The sequence below is a fragment of the Anguilla anguilla genome, chromosome 3, assembly GCF_013347855.1.
Source record: "Anguilla anguilla isolate fAngAng1 chromosome 3, fAngAng1.pri, whole genome shotgun sequence".
Classification (NCBI taxonomy): Eukaryota; Metazoa; Chordata; class Actinopteri; order Anguilliformes; family Anguillidae; genus Anguilla; species Anguilla anguilla.
Window position 1 is genome coordinate 37,072,494 of NC_049203.1, and position 26,679 is coordinate 37,099,172.

The 26,679-nt window shown below is 39.0% G+C and overlaps 2 protein-coding genes across 4 annotated transcripts in view; one reads left to right on the forward strand and one right to left on the reverse strand.

The window, feature by feature from the left end:
* The window catches only part of LOC118224242 (coiled-coil domain-containing protein 148-like), a 56,443-nt gene extending 31,565 nt beyond the window's left edge, over positions 1 to 24,878 (reverse strand). Inside the window, exons 1-8 of one of the 3 annotated variants that reach the window (XM_035411551.1) lie at positions 24,733 to 24,878; positions 20,293 to 20,358; positions 19,643 to 19,764; positions 8,518 to 8,621; positions 7,070 to 7,146; positions 6,660 to 6,823; positions 953 to 1,048; positions 676 to 857 (exon numbers count right to left, since the gene is read on the reverse strand). In XM_035411551.1, coding sequence (XP_035267442.1) covers positions 676 to 857; positions 953 to 1,048; positions 6,660 to 6,823; positions 7,070 to 7,146; positions 8,518 to 8,621; positions 19,643 to 19,764; positions 20,293 to 20,347 — 800 coding nt within the window. In that variant the 5' untranslated portion in view covers positions 20,348 to 20,358; positions 24,733 to 24,878. The other 2 variants (XM_035411550.1, XM_035411552.1) reach the window with 2 other exon arrangements.
* A 7-nt stretch (positions 24,879 to 24,885) lies between these two features.
* pkp4 (plakophilin 4) overlaps positions 24,886 to 26,679 on the forward strand; it is a 117,238-nt gene continuing 115,444 nt past the window's right edge. Inside the window, exon 1 of the mRNA XM_035411545.1 lies at positions 24,886 to 25,090. Within this exon, the coding sequence (XP_035267436.1) occupies positions 25,036 to 25,090 (55 nt within the window). The 5' untranslated portion in view covers positions 24,886 to 25,035. The remainder of the gene's footprint in view (positions 25,091 to 26,679) is intronic.

Here is a 26,679-nt window from a genome sequence, read left to right on the forward strand (position 1 = left end):
ATATATTTTGAAACCCGAAACTGAAATTAAATTCCAGCAGGTCAAAGAGAACAGTTTTGGGCTAGGTTTTGCTTGGTGAGTCGCCTTTTCAGTACGAGTCCCCCCAGTTCACACAACATTATATATCATTCTGAAGACAGGGAAATAGGTTTCTACTCCTATCTTCACAATCCTAGGTCTATAAACAAGAGTAAATCCAACTTCATACAAGCTTATTCTTTGGCAAGGAACAGATGTTAACAGTGATAGTATCAAAAGTGGAGTACAGTGTTTTCTGACTCAAACAGTGGCCTGTCTAACTGTACCTTTTAAAACTTGAGCCAAACCATGCACTAGGGAATTTACTCGGAATAAATCAAAATAAGTGGATTAAGAACATTCTGGGCTCTGTTTATGGCCTGATGCAAAGCAGCATGAAGCCTGAATGCAAGCTAATTTGTATTTTTGTCAGGTACACAAATGAAATGACATTCTACTGCTGAAGTTTGATATTTCCCCATCTAAAGTGCACATGGAAACAGTGGCAGAGGTGTGTTTATTAAAATTTCCTGGTAAAAGTGATAGTTTCACCAATTTTCACTTTACCCTAACAACTTTTCCTTTCTTTCTTTCTTTCTTTCTGGAAAGAAAACTGTCAGTCATAAGTAAAAATCAAAATAAAACAAAATTTCTAACCTGCCTATTTCCTGCAGGCATTTTCTGATAGTCAGTAGTTTTGACTCATATTTCTCACTGAGGGCATGAAACTCCTGGAGGAGTGAAGACTTCAAATCAGGGTAGGGACACCAGGCACTCATGATCTCCTCTGGAACCTGTGTCAAATCTCCCAACATCTCTTGTGCAGAAGAGAAACACTCCTGTAAAGGTAAAGGTATATACATTTAAAATGTTTACTTAATAACATCAAATCTTGTTAAAACACAACTGTAACTGGCCTTGTCTGTTTTCCTACCTCAATTCCTAATGCAAAGATCTCCTGTTCCAGTGACAAACATTCAGAATGTAGCTTTTCTACAATTGCTTCTTGCTGGTCCTTCACAGAATGCACCTGAATAAACAACGAAAATCTTCAGAAAACAGGTACAAACAGAATAAACAAAAGCCATATGCCCTACCAAAGTAAGAACACAACATGTGGTTTTTGCAGATACATAGGAACTAAAGTCTTAAAACCTCTGAACCCAACTCAGGTTAACAGTCCCACAGGTCTGCCTGGTACCCTGAGATTCAGAACTCGTGAACGGATGTATTGTAGTACTGCTGCATGAGGAAAGAGAGTACTAGGCATGCATAATAATTTTTGCATGTAAGAGGAAACCAGTCATGTCGTCATCACCATATTCGAGTTCAAGGATGACCTGGGGCCAGACAGAACAGAGCCATGCTATCCCTATAATTTTCATACAACATTTCATGGGCATCGTTAATTTCAGTGCACAGTGAGAAATGCACCTAGTGTCTTGGAAGGCACATATTCCGGGGCATTGGTCTTGGCCCTGAGAGCAATAATGCATCCTCCAATACAACACTAATAGCACTTCTCCTTCTTTAGCAGGGCCGAACTGTGAGGTTCTGCAATTTGTCCAGATAATTGTTGGTCTCCTCTACCAAGACCACTAATTTCTCTTCATAAAAAAATAGTTTTTTTCTCACAATCAAAACATCTCACAAATATTTTATTGCATCCCTGATGCTAATTAGTGCATAGCATATCTGTCTCGAAATATATGGCCACCACATTCTGCATTATGGTATTGATATACAGTGCCAAAAGAGTTGCTCACAATCAATGTTATTATTAAAGACAATGTGCAATCAAAATAATAGTTATATTACAAATAAGAAACAAAGAAACTAAATAATATGTGTAGCAATAATAAGGGTGTGCAATCATCCCACAGGGCAGAGTGAAACAAAATCAATCAATCCAGGCAGTCCTTTAAAATGTTTATTAGGGGAATTTAACAAAAGGTGGGGGTGGAGAGAGGGAAAACTATAGAATACTGTCCAGGGCCCAGTGTGCAGTCTTGTGTGCTACATTCCAGAAGCTATTACCCAAGCATCAATGTAGCCCACATTACAGCCAGACATTCTTTTCCTACGGTGGAATATTTCTGTTCCTGAAGGAAGTTAATTACTGCTAATGACCAACACTAGGTGTTCCGAGATGGACAGGACCCACACCTGTTTCTGGTGCCTCGGACTCGAAAGTATAAAGCCTCCTTTGCAAAGTGTACTCTGGGCTGACTAACATGGGTCCCACCCACAGCTCTGCCTTGAGGTCCTGAAAGACCTTCTTAGTTCCTGTGGTCCACCCCATAATGCTGGACAGATGGGCCTTTGTCAAGTCTGTCAAGGGATTTCTAAAAATGTGGTATTAACCGTCTGTAATAGCTTGTCAAACCAATGACTGTATCTTTGTTGTGAAAAGGGACCATTTGTGACAACCGCATCATATCTCTTCTTCTGTGGTCACATCACCCTGCCCTAAATAATCCTCCACAAGCCTTTTCATGCCTGACCAGTGGAATCACACATGGATGCAGTCCAGGGTCTTCTTCATTCCAAGGTGAGCAGCCATCAAGTGAGTGTGTGCCAGCTGAAAGACATTCTGTCTAGACGCCAACAGCAACTGTTTCACTTCCTAATCTCTTAGGTCCACTTGATAGAGGAGCTGATTATGAAAAGCAAATTGTGAGTAGTTAACTTCACTTACTCCTTCCACTGGACAGCAATCAAAAATCATCGGGTGAAGGGCTGAGGCAAGGTTTGGGTTTTCTAATTGGGCCGTACTGAACTGGCCTATCAGCAATGCACAAGAGAATATGTTCTTCAGTGTGCAGTCGACTACTCCCTGTTGCTGTTGATTGTTCTCTTGATCTTGATTTTCACTCCATGGCGGCATCTGAAGGCAGATTGAGAAGCCAGCAACAGGGAGAACCTGGAGGCCACACATCTGAGGAACAGAGGTGAGTGAGTGAAGTCCTTTTTCCAAATCACTCGTGCTGGTTTCTTCCTCGGATATTGCAGGTGAGACCCCAGAAGTGTCCAAAGAGGGGGCAGTCTTGCCCCACCAAGACAAGCACAGGTAGGTGGGGGGACAACAGTAGCAGCCGGACTGTACTTTCCATTCAGTTTTAAGCAATGCTAAGGTGGTAATTAGGCATCTGTGCTACCATGCACACAAGATACAGAACCCCTTTCTGTAGTTCTTCTCATAGGAAGAACAAGGCTAAATAAGGGACAGCAACTACCAGAATCCAGCAGCACAGACGCAATATGGTCGTTGACCTGCACAGCCATTTTCAGCGGCTGGCTCCGTTCATGGGTGTAACAGGAGGTAAGAGGCTCCATGGTTTCCTCATGCTGGTTGTCTGTCGATGATGCAGTCAGCGTGGGTTCCACCCGCTCCAGGCAACTCAAAGAAACTGCCACATTCATAGCAGCAAAATGGGTCACATGTCCACCAGAAGCCTCTTCCCTGTTAACAGCAGTCATTTATACAAGTGGAAGACTGGCAAATCTTTATATAAAGCCTGGCTTCCATCACTGCATCCACTGCCTTTTTGATTAAATCACTAATAAGATATTTAATGGTCAATATAAAATCCTCCAGCAATGAGTTGTTTTTTTTTGCTTTCAGATTAAAAAGTCAGAATTCAAAATCTCAACATAAATGCAAGTGCTAACTATCATGGCATTTATTATATTTGGTTCTTAATTTCTTACATGATTATTAAAATAACGATTTGGATTGCGCAGTCTTTAATGAGTGAATAATGATTTTTATGTCAAGGTTAGCTGCCCTCTCCAGCGAACCCTCAAAATGATAAATCCCCCAGAGTAAAAAATATCCTGCTCTCTGCTGCCTCCCTGTCACAACAATGTATTTTTAACAACTCTGTCTCCTCAATGCAGAGCCTTCTAACTGGTTTTGAAGAGCTTGTGAGGACTCCTGCAACCTCGACCGCCTCCCTGCCAAGCACATCTTCTTAATAACTCCTGTTGTCATACGTTCTTCTCACACAGAGATGAGCCACCTATAGATAACCCCTAATCAGGGGAGCTAGTGAGGCCTCTCACATGCCTACTGGGTTAGAGCCACATGTAAAGAAAAACAGTTTTTTTTAAAAAAGATTTTTGTTCTTAGGTGTAAAATGAGAAATTTGCATCACTCCTGGAATTTTCAAGCACCTATTTCCTACTCTGAGATGAATAGAGACCCTGAACAATGTAAGCACTACATAACACTGCATTACAGTTGCTGCTCTTCTATTCATATCACAAGTGCCATTACCATGGCTATTCTGACTTCAATGTCCTGCTAATGCAATGCGATTTTGTCATTCTGTTGCTGCATCTTTTGATATGAGTGTGTTTTAAGCCTTTTGTGGAATATCTATTTATGAAGAAGGAAAATGATGTTTCTCAGTGACTATTATTTCATAAGACATTTTTACATTTATATTTTAGGCATTCAGCAGAAACCCTCCAGTGTGACTTGACATGAAAGAGAACTCCATTTTTCTGCCCTGCGACAATTGTCCTTATATATCATGCCTTTAGGCATGCAAAAACAGCACATCAAAGAGGAAAAGACATATCAATATGAAAGCAAAGTAAGAACGAGCCATCTTATCTGGACGGGTGGGCGATTCTCCGCGTAGATTAATCTTAAATATGATTCCTGCATCTTGAATTTCATATTCTTACCACTAAAGGCTCTTCTGTGACATATTCCATTTAATCAGAATTCTTCCAACACATGGATTACAACAGTGTAGTGTGTATGCAAACAGTACATACATTTGTACTGCTCTGGCAGTGGGTTGTAGCCTGTACATAATCCCATTTTCTTTTTTTAAATTTAAAACCACATAAATGTCACACATCCGGGCATAATGATTTTATATATATATAATTTACATATATATGCTTTCAGGATACTACAGCATGCACTGTCTAAATATGCAAATATATTTATTTCTATTGCATGTAGAACAAAAATCCTGGAGATTTCCACAAAAAAATAAATAAATGGGAATTAATATTACAGAGGCGACAAAGTGGGCATAATCTCCCACGCCATTATTGCATTTTGTAAAAATAGGCCTAATACTTATTAATTAAATGTGAGACAGAGTATTTGAAATGGGCAATTACAGGTCCATGCACTTCAGTTTTTCACAGCGGAACGAAATTACATAAAATTAATTTCTGCAAAGAACCCTCTTTGATACATAAATGCACAAGGTATTATTAATAATTATTGATGTGAGCAGCATTCTCTGACCCAATGAGTCATTATGTACCTAAGGCATCTAATCAATCTAATACCATTGTGCCTTATCTTTCATGCTGATGAACACAATAAATAAAATGTAACCATCTTTTAATTCCCATTCATTTTTACAAACAAAGTATGTCCTTGTATTTCCAAAAACGTTTTTTTTTAAATCAGTGATCAATTTGTAATGGTATTAATTCAAGACATTTGGCTGTAACACATAAACCCACTGACAAAATAACTATAACACATGTAATCAAGTTTTGCAATTTACAAAATTCACTGAGATTTTGAGTTCACTAGGATTACTTTTAAATGTATTTGCTTGAAGAAAAGGGAAACTGTCATTAATGGTGCATTCAAACTTAACAATAGTCCATGAACTGTACAGTAAAAGTTACATAATTAATCTACTTGTTTAAATTTGAAACTCACAGTTAAAGGACACGGCGGATTGTTGTGAGGCTGAATGGAGGCCTACATAATCTACTATCGTTGTGCTGCAGCTCACAGTTTGAGGGACATGAATTGATTGAATGGATGCGTGGCAGGCACAGAAATACTAGCGGGAGGACGGGTGAGAGATAAGCTAGGGGCACAAACTGAACAGAAGAAGGGTTGTGTTAATATACACACATTGTCCATCGTCACAGACATTTCTATAACACTCTCCTTCTCACAATTTCCTTCAACTTAGAAATGAGTTGTGAGGGAACAAGCCAGTGAATCACGATTTAATGAATTTTATTTATTTTTTATTTATTGCAAATCCAGTTTCTATTCTGAGGATGTCTAACAAAAGGAGGCTTCGTGCTGACTTGTGAGAAACACAGTCATTCCTCTGTGGGTGCTATTCATAAAAATGGCTGGTAGTTGTAACGGTATCGACCCATCAAGGTAACAAAGTGGGATTAGGGTTCAATTCAGAAAAGTAAAGTCAAGTGCCAATTGTTGTGTCCTTGGCTATTTTCGCATTGCAGTTCAGGGTATTTAAGCTTAAGAGAGTCACTGAAAAGTCATCTGGAAGTTTTTAGATGTTCATTTTTTGTAATGACACGCACTGCTGAGGGCAAAGGCCTTATTTTTGCTGCGCAACATTATGGTCTATCGTCTGTGGAACCCAGTTTATATCTGCCTGTCTTTTATTGTTTTGAAATCAATCAAGCAGCTGTACTGAATCCCAGTCAGAGATCTGCAGGTAAGGACATTTTCAAATAGACCTGGCAACCCTGGTCCTTACCTCCTGCAGTAAGGAATCCCAGTCAGAGATCCGCAGGTAAAGACTAGTCCTTACCTCCTGCAGTACTGAATCCCAGTCAGAGATCTGCAGGTAAGGACATTTTTAAATACACCTGGCAACCCTGGTCCTTACCTCCTGCAGTACTGAATCCCAGTCAGAGATCTGTGAGTGAATGGAATGTTGTGATGTGTGCTGTCGCACTTCAGCCAGCCTATATTGCAGGTCCTCCTTTAATTGCCAGATGGGCTTTACTGTAGCATCTCTGAATCCCTCCCGCTCCCGCTCCAGGATCAGCCCTGGGACACATAGAATTAAAATTTTTATTAGTCATTTCTTTTGTGGATGCTCTTATCCAGACCATATTACAGGGCTATTATGGTATGGCATGCAATGCATCAAAACTCCGAATGGTTGCAACCACAAGGGCACAGCCACTGAATTGTAAGCTACTCTTTAACACGGTGAAGCGTCAGACACAGCACTGTGTTTTCAATATACACAAAGCAACACAGGTGGCAAGATTTGATGAAGGGAAGCTATACCGTAGTCTCGCATCTGTGATATGAAGCTATTTCCATTTTTCTCCAGAAAACTCACAAGGTCCGCTTCTGCCGTTTCCCTGGATCAAAGGAGAAAACATCAGAAAAATGTACACATTCCAACTCTCGACATTTTGATTTATGGATACGCTTTAAAATCGAATGAAGCTACAACAGTAGGCAAACTTTTTTTTTACTGGTTCTCTCTCTCCCTCTGGCTAAAACATTCCCCAGTTCTGGCACCTTCGCAAGGCATTTGCTGTAGGCCCGAGCGCTTGTGTACGTCATTAACCTTGGAGCACTCAGGTACGTTCATTACCCAGGGAGCAGGGATATGTCCTGCAGCTAATGCTGTCCTTTTCGCACACTGCACTGAATGCAGAATAGCCTCCCCAGCAGGACCACAGTCTGATGAGTCTGCTGGATAACAGAACTGCAATGCCATGGCAAGCAGCGATGTCGCGGCTCCGCCTCCACGGGCAGGAAAAATAATGGGGAGGTGAGAGAATGCAACCCAACACTTCATTTATATAGTACTACACTTACATGCCACACGGTATGCCTCATATCTGCTTCATATTCAGTGAATGGCCCATTATATTCTGCTATATTCTTATTATCTTCTGCACTTCTAGAATAGAAAATGGCTGTCAAAGTCAAACCCATTCAAGGTGCTTTTAAAAGTTTGTTGCTATCAGCAACTCTCTGATCACATGATTATAAATGATATGTTGGATGATGATGATGATGATGATGATAGACACTTTTATTTGTCCCCGTGGGGAAATTGGTTTGCAGCATAATCACAAGGCATTTCATCATAACATCACAAAAAACACTAATAGACATACTCATACACATACTTCACACATTGCAATAAATTAGGTGCAAAATTTAAAATTTTATATTTTAAAAATAGAAATAAAAATAAATAGTTAAGATGGGGGTAGGAAGGAGTGGTCAAAGTGCATGGGGGATAAAGTGCTAGTGCATTACCCATTTAGAAGCTTAATGGCCTGTGGAACAAATGAGAACTTGGATCTATTTTTAGTAAATAGAGGGGGGCGATATAGTCGCCCAGATGGACGGAGTGTAGCACAGTGGGTAAGGAACTAGACTTGTAACCGAAAGGTCGCAGGTTCGATTCCCGGGTAAGGACACTGCCGTTGTACCCTTGAGCAAGGTACTTAACCTGCATTGCTTCAGTATATATCCAGCTGTATAAATGGATACAATGTAAAAATGCTATGTAAAATAGTTGTGTAAGTCGCTCTGGATAAGAGCGTCTGCTAAATGCCTGTAATGTAATGTAAAAGATGGCAACAATTCAAATGAGGAGGCAAGGGGGTGCCTCTGATCACCCACAATGTTGTTTGCCTTATTCACCAAAATATAAACATAGATTTTGTCCGGGACTGTGCAGGAGTATGAGGTAATGTCAGAAGCCTTACCCAGCCTTCATTAATTTGGCCTGCTCCCGGATCCACACCTCCCTGTGTTGCCTCAAGAGTGTGTTCTCCCTGGTCCTCTGTGCCACTTGCTGGGTCTTCTGAATCTGGAACAAGGCTTCACCTCAGTTCAATATGCTACCAAACTCTCATTTAGTGCAATACATGGGGGGAACTGCAAACATTACATCACACAACCAGAATCTGTCCATATCCTAGACTACCTAGTTAGCAGCCAAATCCCCCTGTACCTTTCACCTGGCATGTGGCTGGAGCTAATTGGGGCTTGGCTTGGCTAGACCTTGGATGGTAAGACCTGGTTGCTGATGGCAGTGGTGTGGGTCAGCCAATAGGGGGCAGTCTTCACTGTGGATCAAGCAGAAAAGCCAATGCCTCAGTGCAGTAATGGAGAAACTGTGCTAAAGGAAACATCTTTTGAATCTGACGTTAAACTGAAGCCCTGACTCACTGCGATCATTAAATGTCTGTGACACTCTTCTGAAATGAAAAACATTTGAATAATCCATCTTCACTAGTGGTTCCCAACATCCGCCCGATTTGCAGACTAGTCCCTGCAATAGCCATTTATAATATTTGTTTATAAAATTTTATATGTATCTGCAATGAATAAGCATTGCCCTGATTCTGCCCTGATATTCACAAACTCAAGATGAGTGCCCTAGCTGAAAGACAAAAAAAAAAAAAAACAACGACAGTGATATTGCCTGATTGCCTGGTTATTACATCACATACCACATCAAACATTTACAAAATGAGAACCACTGAATGATTATAAACAATATGATTGGTACAAAATATAATTCAATATAATGCAATATAATTCCTGGCTACATTCTGATTGGCTAGAGATCAGTCAAACTGAAATTTATTGAAAATCACAGTATAAATTAACCCTCACATAAAACTGTATAAAGCATGAGGGATTTTGCAAGTGAAGGACAGTGGGACACCATAAAGAATAACTCTGCAGTGCTGGTGTTTAATCCATCTATGATATTTCTGCTGAAGGACTCCCAGTCTGTAGGGACTGAAGCAAAATGTACTGAACACTTGAAGGTAAAACACACTGTCACATTGAAACAAGAAACTGGAACATGGGTAACACGTAGTGAACACATTTCCCATGGGAGTAAAGAAAGGGGAGCGCAATTTCAATCTGCAGTTTTGTTACAGAGCATGCATTCACTGCAGGAATTGATTTCCACATCTCCCAAGTAAGACACTGCATTGCTCCATACCACAGTGGACCTACAGAGGTAACCACGGCAGATAATTAGACTGTAATAAACAAGAAATGTAATTTACACACTGACAAACAGAGCAGCTTTTATAAATTGTACTTAAATATATCATTTGACTTGCGGCATGACAACAAAATAGATTTCAATTAAGTGCTTGGCTCAAAGCACAGCTGGCAATTTCTCAACTCTTGAGTAACTCATGGGCACAATCATTAGCTTTCTCGCCTTAACTTAATGACTCCAGTGTTAACAGTAAAATTTGGGTTGTAATAAATGTCAGGTCGCTGACCATACAGTTCACGCACGTTTAAATTTCCATTTAAAAAACAGCATTCCACAAAATGTGTTGAGAACGTGGGATCACACACACACACAGCAATATATAGCCTATATATATATATTTATAATATTGTTCATAAAAGTGTACCAAAGAACTGTACAAAATAAATATATAATAACTAGTTTTGAGATCTACTGCAATGTTCCAACACGAGGAATGCTTGTAATATTATATTTAATATACTGCATAATTAATGAATCAACTGCATTTCACATTTATTTCCAAAACAATTGTGTCTCAACTACTGGCAGCCCTGCCTGGGCTGCTCGCATCAATTCGAAATCATGGGTTTTCAACGGGGCTAAAATAAATTTTTTGTAAATTATGGTGTGTGCTCAGGCTTATTGTTTCACTAGACAATCCACTTGTGGCCAAAATTTAGCCTCCTGGCAGAGGCAACCAGATTTTTGGCTGAAATGCCCCAGTAACTGGTAGGGCTTAACAAGGCCCCCAGGATCAGAGGAAGCAAAACGTACCATATTTTACAGTACGTTTGAAGTTTTTCTCTGCACATGCATCATTATTCTAATGCCAGATTCACTGCTGTGTGTGTGGCCAAAGAGTTCTATTTTTGTCTTATCTCACCATAGCCCCCGGTTCCAAACCAAGTGCCAAAGTCATTTAGCAAGCTCTAGGCACTGAAATTTGTTGATTACTCTCAATAAAGGCTTTTTTTTCTGGGAACCCTTCCAAATAGCCTATTGGCAGGAAGGTGGTGTCTAATCTTAGATTCAGAAACTTTGGCCCCATGATACAGCCAAGTTTTGTGATTCTCAGACTGTAGCCCTTACATTTTTCTTTGCCTCCCAAACCATCTTTCTCACTGTTTGAGGGGGCAAGATGAACGTCCGTCCTCTACTCAGCATGTTTAGTACTGTTCCAGTGATTAAAACCTCTGAATTATGAACCTAATAATGCAAAGCGATATATTTACAAATGTATTTATCTTTTGCACCCATTGCCTTATTTACATAAATCAAGAACCTTTTGTTTCGTTTAACTTGTGATTTTCTTTTCCCTTTACCCATGGTGATGGATGACAAATGGATTTTACATGCGTTGCCTCATTTTTGTGAAAACCAAGGAAGATGGCCTTAAAAAGTACAATGTTAATGTGGATTTTGTTTGGTGATTTGATTTTAAAAGATCTTTAGGGGTGCCAATAATTTAGCGTAAATTATTACTTAATTGTATTAGAATTAAAGAATGCAGTGCTCCATGTTATTCAACAGAAAATATACATAGCTCAGTAATTGTGTTCATTTTACATAGCCTTTTTCTCATCTTTATTAACAATGGCAATAAATTTGGAAGGGAGAGCACATGCGCACATACACACACACATACATGCATAGGCCTCTGTACATACATACCTATGGTACATACCTGTACAGTGCCAAGAGGTTGGCACTTTTCAAAGTTTGTTACAGAAACAACCACAATGACCACAGACGCTCAGCCCTTAAGAACGTTAAGGTCTGTACACTCTGACCTCATGTAAACATACAAATTTGACAAACAGCATCACACGTCCACACAATAAAGCCCCAAACTTGGGTTCTTTTTCCTCCTAATTACATTATCACAAATGCTCCAGTACCACAGTCAATAATTCTCCTGTTCAAACACATGGTGTATTCATTTTGAAACATTTTAAGGGTAACACAGCTGAATTTCATATTTTTTCCACTATAAATAATTGGGTTTTGACATTTTCATGTGTCACATAAACTTTGAATGACCATATTCTCTTCAGACGGTATATTCAAGTAAATATACAGTGCTACATTGAAATAATTCAAAAGCAAAGATAATGACACACTGCTGACACTGACACTGGCTGCTGGGATTTCACTGGGAGCAGACTGAGAAAGTAAACTGGCCTATTCCTCCACAGACCCCCGAATATTTATACTATATTGTACTTTTCATTCACTTCCTTGTTTAAAATGAGGGGAATTCCTGTGACCTGCATAAGATTTGCTATTTTATAGTTTGGTCTGCTGCCTCATGTCTTTGGAAATGCCTTTTTGTGTATGTGCTAGGATTTGGTTGTTAATTCCATTTTCATTGATTATCTATATTCTGAAATTTTGCCACAATGTGCATTTAGCTAAAGCTAAAGGGCAATTAAATGTTTTCCTTAAAAGTTACTAATTTTACTGTCAAGTGCATGGTAGTTTCAATTGTACCTACAACATACTGGCTCATTCATTCCTTGATGTTTTATCTGGTTCCAGCTTGTTGTTTGGACTGGCAAAGATTTTCATTTAAGCAGACTTAATATGATATTTGATCATTTTATGTAAAATGATCTGAATCACTGCATAGGAATCTTTAGACCCAAACATTCTGAACTTGGCCAATGTGGTAAGTCCCTCGCTGTACTATGCCAAGTCTCATGAGTGCTATCCATCCTGCCACCATTCTCAATACTCCTGTAGTGAACTGATCGATATAGCCGTTCACTGGCCCTAATGTGTTTCTGTTTTGTTGTCTGTTTTCTGTTCTATTGTTTTCTCAACTGCCACTGTCTGTTCTCCTGATTTTTGAATCATCTCTAGAAAATGTACTCTGTCAGGGCTTTGTAACAATACATATGTGCTGCATATTTTAAAATGCTTATATATTGATTCAGCATTTAGTTTTCAGCCACAAAGAAGCAATGTGACTTATAGGAAAAACTGACATGATAAATGCAAATTAATTGACACAACCATGGTTAGTGTTAACAAGCAGTACAAAGAGATACAACATATAACATGCATTTCTAAACATGTAAACACTTGATTTATAGACCACAGTACTAAAAATACTTCATAGAAATATATCTCATGAGAACAAAATGAATTTTCCCCCAGTATTCTCTGTTTATTCCTTTCCAAGCATAACAGTGTTCTGTTATCTGGGCAGAAACAGATAATGCTGTTACTGCTTGATTTGTCTGCATCTCTCTCCTGGATATGACATTGTAGCCTAAATCATTCAGTTATATCATTCAATCAAATTCTGGGATCTGTCACTGCTCATGCTCAATTCTCTCTCTCTCTCTCTCTCTCTGAAATCTACAATGTATGATTTACCTTCTGCTTTAAAAAAAAAAAAAAAACCTGAATGATCCCCTATATTTCCTGGTCCTGTTCTCACCCATCTTTACCTTGATCTTGCTTCTTTTAATTCAAAATTCATGGGTCAATGACATGACATGATTTTTTTGTGTCCAAATTCATTACTTTCCTAAAAACAATAATAATAAAAAATGTTATATATCAAATTGCACTACAATATCTCCTTTATGAGAAACCCTTCTCATTTTATTGAAATTCAACTGCAATAAAAAGGTTAATTTTCTCAATAAAATTCCTAATCAAATAGTTTGGCATGATTTTATGTTAGATTGCTTATAAATGATGGAAAGTAGTGTAACAGTCCTATTTCAAAACTATTCTATTACTTAAAAAACTTTTGACCAACATAAAGACATCATTTTATGTACTGTGCCTTTAAGAAAACCATGTAACAGGGTGTGACACCACACAAAAGACCCCAAAGGACCCCTGTGATGCAGTAACAAAGTTAGTAACTCTCCCACAAATATGACATAATTTGATGTTTCTGAGTAATGGTGAGGTTAGTTCAACTTACCATGTCAGATGGTATGACCCCTGGAAAACTATGAAAATGTGGTGTTATTATAAAAATGTGTATTTGATTTAAAAAATACATGTATAACCTTGAGTACAAGGACAAAAATGTATACAGGTGTCCAAGTTAATGCCTGCTAGATTTGAAAAGTCAGGTGGTGCGACCAATATGTCAGGTGGCACAACCAGAATTACAGTTACACCATTTGAAAAAAATGTTTGTGTTTGAAGATATTAAATACATTTTCTTAAATATATACATCTTTCTGTATGATATTAAGTTGTTTAAAGGTGAAAAAGTCCTACTCTTCAAGAATATAGGACTATATAACCAAAATTGATACTCAAAGTTGCATATTGCACCTTTAAGTTATTATTTTTTCACTCATTTTTGTAGATTCCATTATCAAGCAAAGAAAAAATAGCACGGCATAGAGATTGTTTAAAAAATGACCCAGTTGCAAAGGCAGAGTACCTTGCCAAAACAAATGCAAGGTATCGTGTATCTTTTTTAGAGATAGGTATGTTACATTGTCATTGGTAAGCACTGGTTTTGCTCTTAGTCACCTGAATATTTCTTTTTTAGTTATCAAAAAAAGTAAGAATGAGGGGAAAATACTGAAAACACCAATAAGTCAGCTCTCTAAGGCACAACAAGAAAAAACAAGGCAGCAATGGAGGAGCTACCAAAACAAGCACAAAACCGTCCAGATCCACGGCGCACCTGTACTAACTATATAGCTAGCTAGCTATGGCATGTCCTCACCTCTGTAACGTTATTTGTTGTCCTCCGTGTGTCCATACATCTGTATCGGTGGTTGTAGCTGTGTGTCCTTAGCTCTTACTCATGCGTGCAGGATAGAATCCGTACGCGCTAACTAGCTTAACTAAAGTAGGCGGTTCGTACGTACTAACTAGGTTAACTAAAGTAGGCGATACGCGAACATGTTAGGGTTAGCTAAAGTAACGCTGGGCGATAATTCTGTACTTAAAAATGTCGTGCCGTACCACCTGTGCATGCGTCCTACTAAACATCTTACTAAACGAAGCACCACCTGCGCATGCGTCCCACAAAATGTCCCTCAAAGGTCGTCCATGAATGAGTGAGTGACCACAATTTGCCATGCATAGCCCACGGCGGCAGTCCTGCCTGCACGCTGTGGGAAAAAGCACAGGGCACTGGACAAAATCTCCACCTGGATGGTCAGCCACCATCTGAAGCTCAACCTCAACAAAACTGAGCTGCTCTTCTTCCCGTACAAGACCTCCTTGCTTCGTGAACTCTCAATCACGGTTGATGGCACCACAGTGACTGCCTCTCACTCTGCCAAGAGCTTGGGGGTGGTCCTGGATGACCAACTGGACCTCAAGGAGCACATCAAGGCAACATCACGGTCCTGCAGATTCCTCCTATACAACATCAGGAGGATTCGACCATACCTGACGACGCACTCCACCCAGCTGCTCGTCCAGGCTACGGTGACCTCTCGCCTTGATTACTGCAACTCTCTCCTTGTAAACCTGCCAGCTTGTGCCATACAGCCACTACAGATGATTCAGAATGCCGCTGCCCGACTCATCTACAACCTCCCCAAATTCTCCCACGTCACTCCTCTGCTGCGATCACTTCCCTGGCTACCGGTCGCTGCCAGGATCCGATTCAAAGCCCTGACCCTTGCCTACACTGCTGCCAACAGGACAGCCCCCATCTACTTGCAGGACATGACTCAATTCTATGTGCCTGCTCGACCACTCCGCTCTGCGGCAGCAGGGCGTCTTGTAACCCCTCCCACCCGCCCGAAGGGATCACAGAGCTTCTCCACCCTAGCTCCCCAGTGGTGGAACGAACTCCCCGTCCCTCTCCGAACCTCCCCCTCACTATCCATCTTCCGCCGTGGCCTGAAGACTCATCTCTTCAGACTATACCTAGAATAACCACCACCACGCTGTATATATTAAAAAAAAAAAAAAAAAAAAACCCCTTTTTCCTGTCACTTATTACATGTTGCCCCATCCCTGCACTTCTTGGTAAATTGTATTTGTCCTAATACTGTAGCTTATTCTTCTGCCTAGTTTGGCTTTGCAGATGTTAGACCAGGATAGTGTTCATTGTTCTCGGCTAGAAATAGCTGTACAAAATAAGTAATTGTACCTTACTGAACCCGTGTTCAGCAGTTGTCTACGATCATGAAAATGCACTTTTTTGTACGTCGCTTTGGATAAAAGCGTCTGCCAAATGAATTTAATGTAACAAAATAATGAACTTTACACCTGAATATATGAATTCATCAGCAGATGATCAAGTTGTTCTTCTAGTAGAGGCTCAGCCTAACCCTCCTGATCAGGTTATTCCCAACATGAATGTGCAGGATGGGGAGCAACCACAAGCATCCTCAACACGCAGTGTTGTTTTGAATGCTGGCCTGAATTAAATGTAATTGTATGATTAAGTTTCAGTATAAAATGCTCAGGTTTCAAATAAAAGTCAAATGAAACCAGAGTAAAATGCATTTACATATCCTTCTTTTTATTTTGTGAATATCAATCGTTATTCAGCACAATGTCAGGTGGCACGACTGGTCATGGTCAGGTGGTGCGACCAGCAAATTTACATTTAAATGTATCCATTCCCATTGCAACTGCAAAATTAAATCAGAAATATAACTGAAAATCTTTAAATAATGTATACATATAATTTTTACTGTTAAAAAAAGTTTTTTTCTTTCTCTCTATGGAAAATAAGGTGTTTGAAAACAAAAAGAAGTGGCCGTTTCTATAAATGGAATAAAACTGCCATAAATAAAGAAATTACCAGAAATTACCAAAGTAAATACCATTGGAATTTACCATTTGATGTGTATTTTGCACACTACAATGATTCATATTTGCAGGTTTTCAGTAGTGGTAAATACATTAAAAGTGTATTATTCAAAATTCATATATGGTCGCGCCACCTGACATTTTCTGGGTGGTAAAATCTGAAATCTTGTTTTAAAATGTATTTATATCACTTTAAAAGCTATGAAACAATTATAAATACACAGGATACATTCTTGTGGAATTAAGAATGCAATTTGGCATTTTAATGCATTTTAATGCTACTCTATCCTCTTTGCTCTATTTCTGCCTTTCTACCTGTTAATTAACTATTCAGTGAATTTTGTTTACCATAATATGAACCATAATATAAACCTCTCCTTCACCACATATTTTCTGACTCCCTCTTAGCCCCTAGATGCATAACGGGTCTCTCGAATCAAATCAAAATGTAGGCTAATGGAACGGATGCCAAAGTTACACATGCACAGTCTCATCCCCATGAAAAACATTATGAATAGCTTTTTTATGTACAGTCAGGTCCATAAATATTTGAACATTGACAAAGTTATTGTTATTTTAGCTGTCTACCACAGCATATTGGAGTTGAAATTAAATAAAGAATATGAGCTCAAAGTTCAGACCCTCAGCTTCAATTTGAAGGTATTTACAGCCAAATCGGGTGAACGGTGTAGGAATTACAGCACTTTTTATATGTGGTCTCCCCCCTCTTTTTAAGGGACCAAAGGTAATTGGACAATTGTCTGCTCAGCTGTTCCATGGCCAGGTGTGTGTTATTCCCTCATTATTTCATTTACAAGTAAGCAGATAAAAGGTCTAGAATTGATTTAAAGTGTGCCATTTGCATTTAGAATCTGTTGCTGTTAACTCTCAATATGAAGACCAAAGAACTGTCACTGTCGGTGAAGCACGGAGGAGTGTAGGACGGAGTGTAGCACAGTGGGTAAGGAACTGGACTTGTAACCGAAAGGTCGTAGGTTCGATTCCTGGGTAGGACACTGCCGTTGTACCCTTGAGCAAGGTACTTAACCGAAATTGCTTCAGTATATATCCAGCTGTATAAATGGATACGATGTAAAATGCTATGTAAAAAAGTTGTGTGAGTCGCTCTGGATAAGAGCGTCTGCTAAATGCCTGTAATGTAATGTAATGTAATGAAGCAAGCCATCATTAGGCCGAAAAAAAACAAAAAACCCATCAGAGAGATGGCCAAATCAACTATATGGTACATTCTTAAAAAGAACGCACTGGTGAGCTCAGGAATACCAAAAGGCCCGGAAGACCACGGAGAACAACTGTGGTGGATGACAGAAGAATACTTTCTCTGGTGAAGAAAAACCCCTTCACAACAGTTGGCCAGATCAAGAACACCCTCCAGGAGGTAGGCATATCTGTGTCAAAGTCAACAATCAAGAGAAGACTTCACCAGAGTAAATAGAGAGGGTTTACCACAAGATGTAAACCATTGGTAAGCCTCAAAAACAGGAAGACCAGATTTGGCAAAAAACATCTAAAAAAGCCTGTAGAATTCTGGAACAACATCCTATGGACAGATGAGACAAAGGTCAACTTGTACCAGAATGATGGGAAGAGAAGAGTATGGAGAAGGTAATGAACTGCTCATTATCCAAAGCATACCACCTCATCTGTGAAGCATGGTGGAGGTAGTCTTCTGGCGTGGGCATGTATGGCTGCCACTGGAACTGGTTCCCTTGTATTTATTGATGATGTGACTGCTGACAAAAGCAGCAAGATTAATTCTGAAGTGTATAGGGCTATAGTATCTGCTCAGATTCAGCCAAATGCTTCTAAACTCATTGGACGGCGCTTCACAGTGCAGATGGACAATGACCCGAAGCATACTGCGAAAGCAACCCAAGACTTTTTTAAGGCAAAGAAGTGGAATGTTCTGCAATGGTCAATCACCTGACCTGAATCCAATTGAGCATGCATTTCACTTGCTGAAGGCAAAACGCCCCAAGAACAAGCAGGAACTGAAGACAGCTGCAGTAGCTCCTAAAATTGGGGGGGGGGCTATGTATAAGAATGGTTGTAATTCCTACATTGTTCATACAATATTTTTGACAAAACCCTTAAGTGGAAGTTGAAAGTCTACACTTAAATCATATCTTGATTGTTTCATTTCAAATCCATTGTGGTGGCATACAGAGCCAAAATGATGAAAATTGTGTCACTGTCCAAATACTTATGGACCTGACTATATGCCATGAAAATATATTTTTGATGGTAACAATAAGTGTTTATAAAGGAAGAAGCCAGGGTGTCCAAATTAGAATGTTGAACAACTGAACCTCCCAAATATCATATTCACTGATATATAAATGCTGTACATAAATTATAACTGAACCATAATTCATGAAGCAATTATTAAGTAGATAATTCCTTCAAAGAGGACTTTCATACTAGTCCAGATATTCTTCTCTTTTGTTCAAAGAAAATATTTTACAGGTATGAAAATTTAGTAGCATTTACCATTTGTCTTCTGCAGTCAGCCAGTAGCATCATCAATCATCATTTCTCGTACATCTCGTACAGCAGTGTGCCTTCTCTAACAATGTATTATCTGATCTTGTTAAATATCTATACATCTATGGTAAGCTGCTAGTCACTCTGTCATCACTCAGACTCTTTTGCCATCACTGACACTTCATCAGTAACACTGTCAACAGACACTGTCATCAGTGGTGGCAGGAATGCAGAAAGCCCCCTAAAATCCTTCAGTATCTTATGGATTTCAAAATGGAGAAATGCGTTCTGTTGACATGAAACATAAAAGAAATTACTGAATATTGTCGTCTACAAACTCTTTCATCTGTACTGTGCACAAAGTGATTATACCATAAGGATTACTCTGTCCTCCTTGCGTGGGTGATGTGAGAAAATTTGGAATGTCAAACTGGGTAACAACAAATTGTAAAAATAGAACAAAACAAACAAAAAAAATGCAAAATCAGGATTCTTCACAGGTTCATTAATTAGACCTTCTAAAGAAAATCAAATGCTGCAGAATTGTATGTCCTTACCTTTTGTACGGTGCGTGCACAAGCAAGTCTTTTGGCATCGAGCAAGGGCTGTAATTGCTCATACTGCAATGGTTTGTACTTGGTGCTTCCCAAACCATCTTTTATTCGTAGGGTCAGCTTTTCTGCACCAGAGGAAGAAAAAACAAATTTCAAAGGGGAATGACACACATGGAAAAACACAAGCTTTAGAGAAAGTAAAGAATGTTTTTTATAGCAAAATGTCATTTGCCTCCCCAGTGATCCTTCAGAGATGGACAACAAAAGCCAAACCAATGGGACAGAGTAGTACATGGCCATATTAATCTAACCATAGTCTTCTACCAATTCATTTTTGTCAATTTGTGAATAATAATAATAATCATAATAATAATAATAATAATAATGGCTTGCATATATTTAGCAGTTGTAGCAAACTCTAAGTGTTTTACAGTGATGACGGAGAACCTCTCCTCCACCACCACCAATGTATTGCAGTGTAGCACCCACCAGGAGTTTGAAACTAGCACAATGCACATTACAGCATTAATTTACGATCATAGCAGATGCTACAGAGAGACGTACAGAAGCACAGAACACGTAATATAAGTTTACTGCATGTCATATTTAAATTGTACTGATTGACAGCTCTTTTATCCTTAAAGTTGACTCACCTATATCTTCTGCTCTGTGATTTGTTACGAACATACGAAGGTCTCTGCCACCCATGGATTATATATCTGTTGACCAAGAAATCAGTTTAGTTAATGCAAGGGCTAAAACGATTGGGTAGGGGGAAAAATAAAAGAATGTGGGAAGGCGTAAACTAGCACAGGCTCCCATTCACTTTGCAATCCACTACCTGAGCTGCAGCTACTGTACAGTCAGAGGACTGCATGACTGGCCACAGTTGCCACTGGCACAGTCCAGTCTGTGCTAAGTGCAAATGTATCAACAGGATACATTATTATTCATTCATTCATTCATTGTATTCATACAGTTTGCACATTATATAGCCTAATGTGGCATTTTTATCAGAAAACATTTGAAGCCTCAGTAATTCAACCCACTGACACACTGTGATGAGCATATTTTATCTGAAATTAAGCCATGTGTAGCACTCTACCATTTGGAAAACCAATGTAATGTGGAAACATTGTCATGATATTTTAAAGTATCAGTGCCATATTTGCATTGCTAAATCAATATTTGTGTAAGCTCTATGAACAAATTACAGGGCAAACTGTGAAACAGTTAATTCAGTGTATGACTCTGATGGGCACAGGCAACTATTTTAAAAAGTAAACATAGGCTATCTATTTTCAACAACTACACTCTCAGAAAAAAGGGTTATTTGGCTTGTCTCCATTATTTGTGTGGCAACACCACATTTATATCTATTAGCTTTATCTGGACAGTGTGTATGCGCCAGTTCTATTTTGTTTGCCTCAATCTCCCAAAGTCCATAGCAAAGTCTTTGATGCCTGTGAGATGTTGGTTAAATTGAGGCAAAGCATGTATGCTATAAATGTAAAAATGGCTCATTTAAAGCTTTCGAACATGAATCAATCAACAGCAAACTGCCACCACAAAAACAAAAGTAACAGCCTATGCAGTTAAGAAAATTAGGTTTATCTTAACTTCATGAGCACTGAAATGTAGTTAAGTGTCTCAATAGAAAAATTCACATCAGTCTTAAGATGGTCCAGATGTTAAATTGTTTAAATATAAGGTTAGACGTTCTGCTGTGACCGCTGCAATGTGACTCAAACTGTCAATTGCATGTCTCCTTTAATCTTTAATCTTATGGCAATGTCACATCCTGACATACAGGCACACCTTCATCATACATCTTCTTCTCCTCTTGTAAAACCCTTTCCACTTTGCCCTTGTATTTATGTCTTGAAAATACAATTTCCCCGCCCCCAATACTTCAACCAACATGGACCAGTGTTACATTAACAACATTTGCCTGTTGCATTAATCCCACAGATATGGGGTGTGCAGTTGTAAATGCCGTGTGTACGTAGGCTATTTGCTTAAACTGAATAATTCTGCTTTAGATGTCTCTGCAGCCTGAAATGTGCGTGCCATATGGTATGTCATGTGCTCATGCCTAGGGGTTGCTACTTGCACAACATTCATGTATTTTTATATTTTGCCCATCATTCTTACTTTGGTACAAATTCAATGGAATTTCCATATTTTTGTAGACATAAGAATTATTCAAGATAAAATGAATGAAAATACATTTTTCTGTGTAACTACCTTTTTATCTTAAAAACTATCATCACCCAGAAAGCATTCTTTCTCCTGTGACTGCAACAGCATAATATATACACTGGTCACTTTATTAGGTACACCTGTTCAACTGCTCATTAACACAAATATCTAATCAGCCAATCACGTGGCAGCAACTCAATGCATTTAGGCATGTAGGCACGGTCAAGACGATCTGCTGAAGTTCAAACCAAGCATCGGAATGGGGAAGAAAGGTGATTTAAGTGACTTTGAACATGGCATGGTTGTTGGTGCCAGATGGGCTGGTTTGAGTATTTCAGAAACCACTGATCTACTGGGATTTTCATGCGCAACCATCTCTAGGGTTTACAGAGAATGGTTCGAAAAAGAGAAAATATCCAGTGAGCGGCAGTTCTCTGGGCAAAAATGCCTTGTTGATGGCAGAGGTCAGAGGAGAATGGCCGGACTGGTTCGAGCTGATAGAAAGGCAACAGTAACTCAAATAACCACTCGTTACAACCGAGGTATGCAGAAGAGCATCTCTGAATGCACAACATGTCAAACCTTGAAGCAGATGGGCTACAGCAGCAGAAGACCAACCCGGTACTAGCAAGGTGTACCTAATAAAGTGGCCGGTGTGTGTATATGCATTGCTGTCTAGGAAGATGAGGCAGTGGGGGAAATAGAATAATGGATCGCTGTCTGTCTTTAAAAGACAAGAGAAATGAAAAATAAAGCATTGTAATGTAGACAGCTTAATACAATACATAGCCAAAAGAATGTGGACACCTGATATCCAAAATCTCATCTGAAACTATGGGCAAACTATAGCCTAATTGTTTGCCAATATAGTGCTTCCCAAGGACAAAAATGAATGAGTGTCTTAAACATCTGGTTTTGGAATGCATTGTGGCTCTTACCACTTTTTAGAAAATTTTGAACTTTTCTAATTAAAACATAAAAGGACTTTTCAGTAAGCCCAAGCACTGAAAGCAATTATTGTTCATGATTCTCAGAGATAAGTGTGAACACAAGAGGGGTAGAAAAAGCAAGCAAAGAGCTGAGTTCAATAAGTTTAGTCAGTAAAGTTCTGCTTATTCTCATCTGATTAAAGCAAAGAGGCAGACCAGAAAGTTACCTGATGTTTTAAAGGCCTGGCTCTCCTTTGAAAAAGGCTTTGCTGAAAAGCCTTGATGCATGAAGGTTGGCCTTTCCCCTTATGCATTGTATGTCAACAATCAGTGACACACAATGACTAATCAGTGTCCATAATTCAAACCGGATACCGGATTCTATGTACAATTTAATGTACAACGCTAATATGTAGCAACCTCTTCTCAGATTCCATGTCCAGGTTACAATGGCTGGATTTATGGAGTGAAGACCATATATAAATTCGCTCATAATATACTAATCAAATTACATACCACATTTTTAGCCATGTAAAAAAAATGCATGAGAACAACACAACCCTGCCCCAAAATTCTTATCCTGGAATCATCATGAAAGGATTACCTGAATGATAAATGCAATATACAGTTGCAATGTGAAATCAAAGCAACCCACAGTTGTTTATATTTGTTTAAGTATGCTGAAGAATGAAAACCCTTTACTTTTTATAATATTGAGAAAATTGTTTTTGAATAAGCTACTTAATACGTTATTAAATTAAAACAGTTGTGCTTCACCTTATAAAATATCTCTCTACCTCAGCAATCAATAAAGTCTCCTGTGGTGTACTAATATTTCTTCAGGTGTATTCTGAATATTATTACAGTGCTGGGTATGATTCTATAAGGCAGTATGCCAAATTTTATTTATTCCAAATCCTTCAGAGCTTGATTTTTTCTTTAAAGTGACATTAGTTTCACATCTGGGACATTAAGGGCCCCATTTTTGGGCAGCAAAGATTGTGGCAATTATCAGAAGCAGTTGGATAGGACAATATTGGTATTCCAAAGTCCAAGAAATATTGCGGATGGAAATAAATGCTGTGCCAAGGTCGCTAATTTCCTCCTTTATGCCTTTCTTTCCTCTGTGCTTGCACTGAGTGGGTGCCAAAAACAGCAGTTTTTTGTTCTGTTTTATTTGAGGGGGTTTGAACAATCATTGTGCATAGATGCATTTTAATTGTCATTACCCTAAGAATGTGCTCTGCGCTCAGATAAAAATTACATCAACAATACCAGAACACTCGACAAGGATTTTGAGATTAACAAAGATTTTGCGAAAACATGGTGGAGACATCCACACTACTTCACTACTAAGGTAACAATATTATTTACAAATACCTCCTATCTATTCATCTGTAAACTAATTATTAGAAATCTTTTTGTTCAAGTTGCCAATGCAGCCATTTTTTTATACTCCCACATTTAAATGCACTTTATAAAATGTAAGATCAAAACAAATGTTCAGTTTCCGCATGAGGAAATCTCTCGCCCTGACCTGTCATGATGTAGGTCCACCTGTTAAGGCCCTGTAAAGTATCTGTATCGTTACGTTCTTTTCAATTAATTTAAGCCTCGTGGTATGGTGCCAATTTTGGGAGAAATGTTGGAAGCATTTCAGAAACTGAATGTAAAGTACCCGACATTTTCAGCCGATATATTAAGATGTCAAGGGAAAGGTTGCTCATAGTACTACTGTCTGGTAATAAAGTAGATATCATATTCTCCAGAAATCGTAGGGAACTAAGGTTCACTTTTAACTTGGAAAGCACACGCATAACACACGCTACCGTCTATATTTTAAATTAGCTAAATTCCAAACCACATTAAGCTATAGTGACTCATGAAGCTACAAAAACCTAATGTGCAATGACAAACAATTTATTTACCATACATCCGCAGTTATAGTTTCTCTTGGCTTACCTGATGGTTGGTTGACAACATTTGTAACCAAGGAAACACATATTTTCCCTCTCATTGGTCAGTTTTACAATTGCCTTCTCCAATCAAATCCCCACGTTTCAGACTTTTGTCCAATGGAAGATAAAGCTGCAATACAACCGTGGGTGACGTCATGTATCCCTGTACTCCTCCTGGAAGCAGAGGGAAGAAGGGATTTCGTTCCGAAACATGTCGACGAGTTAACTTAGCGAATGTCTCATTGTGTCTAATGTCTAAAGGGATAGCTGTGTATTGTTACTTCCATTTGCATTTTCATAAAGTTGCATGTTCCAATGGGGTTCATCGCCAAAACATACAGAATACAATAATCCTCCTCACGGTAAGGACTCGTTTTTGAAACCTCTTTAGCGTGTGCATTTTACTGTGCGCCGGCATCTATACCTAGAGATGACTCGCGTTGTATATGCAGCCGGGTGCTTACTCAAATCATTTTCATTTTGTAGCATAGTATGAGTTTGTTGGTTGATAAGCTATGCTATGCTTATTGTAGAAACGAGACTCGTGCATGAACGCCAGAGATCAGCATCCTGACTGAATTAACCTGCTTTATGGCTTCTTTAACCTACCTCAATAAAGATCCTCCTCATAACGTCATGTGACATTGGATAATATAACGTTTGGTTTGCTTCTTCTAATTACTTTTAATGCATTAAAATGCATTTGATAAGGATGCTAATTTTACCTTTGCTCGTGACATTGGTTAGGTTTTATAGAAGAACCTGGATGTGAAAGGATTGCTATGTAAAATAAGTGGATGAATAGGCAGGTGTGCTCTGTGCAGGAATTTCAAGAATGCTATTGCTCGAGACGGGGCGGAAGGTTCACGCGCACTCTTGCCGTTTGCGCATTTGACATGACAACTCAATAATAAGCACTTTGATCAGCGTACCTGTACAGTGATTTTCAAATCGTAACCAAAATTGTAACCACGATCTTTTGATAATTGTAACTTGTATTTGGGCTACAGACGGTCCGCGGTTTACATCTTAATCTGATACGGTGAATTCTTTATGCAATCGAAAACGTAAATTTACGCTACTATTTTGATCGAAGGGTCTACTTGGAAATCCGATATTCCCGGTGGTCTACGAATTAGCGGCCGAAGATCGTTTCGAATACATTTACTCGAAGTGTAAGTTCTTAAGTTCTGTTTTGAGCAGGGCAAACGCACATTTTTAGGCTTGTTCGCGTGTGCGTCCCGTTTTAACGCATATAGGTATATGAATACAACATCCGCGTGTTGGTGGAAGGTGCGTGTAATGGTTGTCGAGTTTAGACTACATTCTTGTTAGGATATGCACCCAGTCACTTCGAATTACAAAGGACAGGGATTTGTCTGCCAGAGTGCGCGTGCCACCGTTTTCAGTCCCCTTGAATTGATCTGCATTATTTTTAAGGTTTGACGGATGTGAGACACTGCAGTTATATCACAATTACCAACAAGGAGGATGACTGAAAAATCAGTAGTTGGTAGTTGTAATTTGGGGATAATTCGAAGCACTTTTTCCTCGACGCATAAAAGAGCGCGCACTGCAAAATGCAGCCTCTCATGGTTGGCCAATTTCTCCTTTTCTTCTTGGCATTAATTTAACCGTGTTAAATTTTGACACTGTCTTTCGATGGCGACCGATATCTTGAATGTGTTTAATTAAAATAACTCCAGAAATAATTAGCCTCCAATGGCAAGATGTTTAAAGTGCAATTTCAGTTAGTCGTGTGTCGGCTCATGTCTCCATGGTGGAGAAGAGATGTTTAATTGCCCACGGGGCTTTGCTTTAGAGTGCACTTGAATGGGTTACAAATAATGACTTTAATTTGTATTAATTATTTATGTCCCAAAAAAAAACTTCCAAGGGACGCGCGGAAATACTTATTGGCCGTTACTTACACTCAAAAACTCCTCGGAAA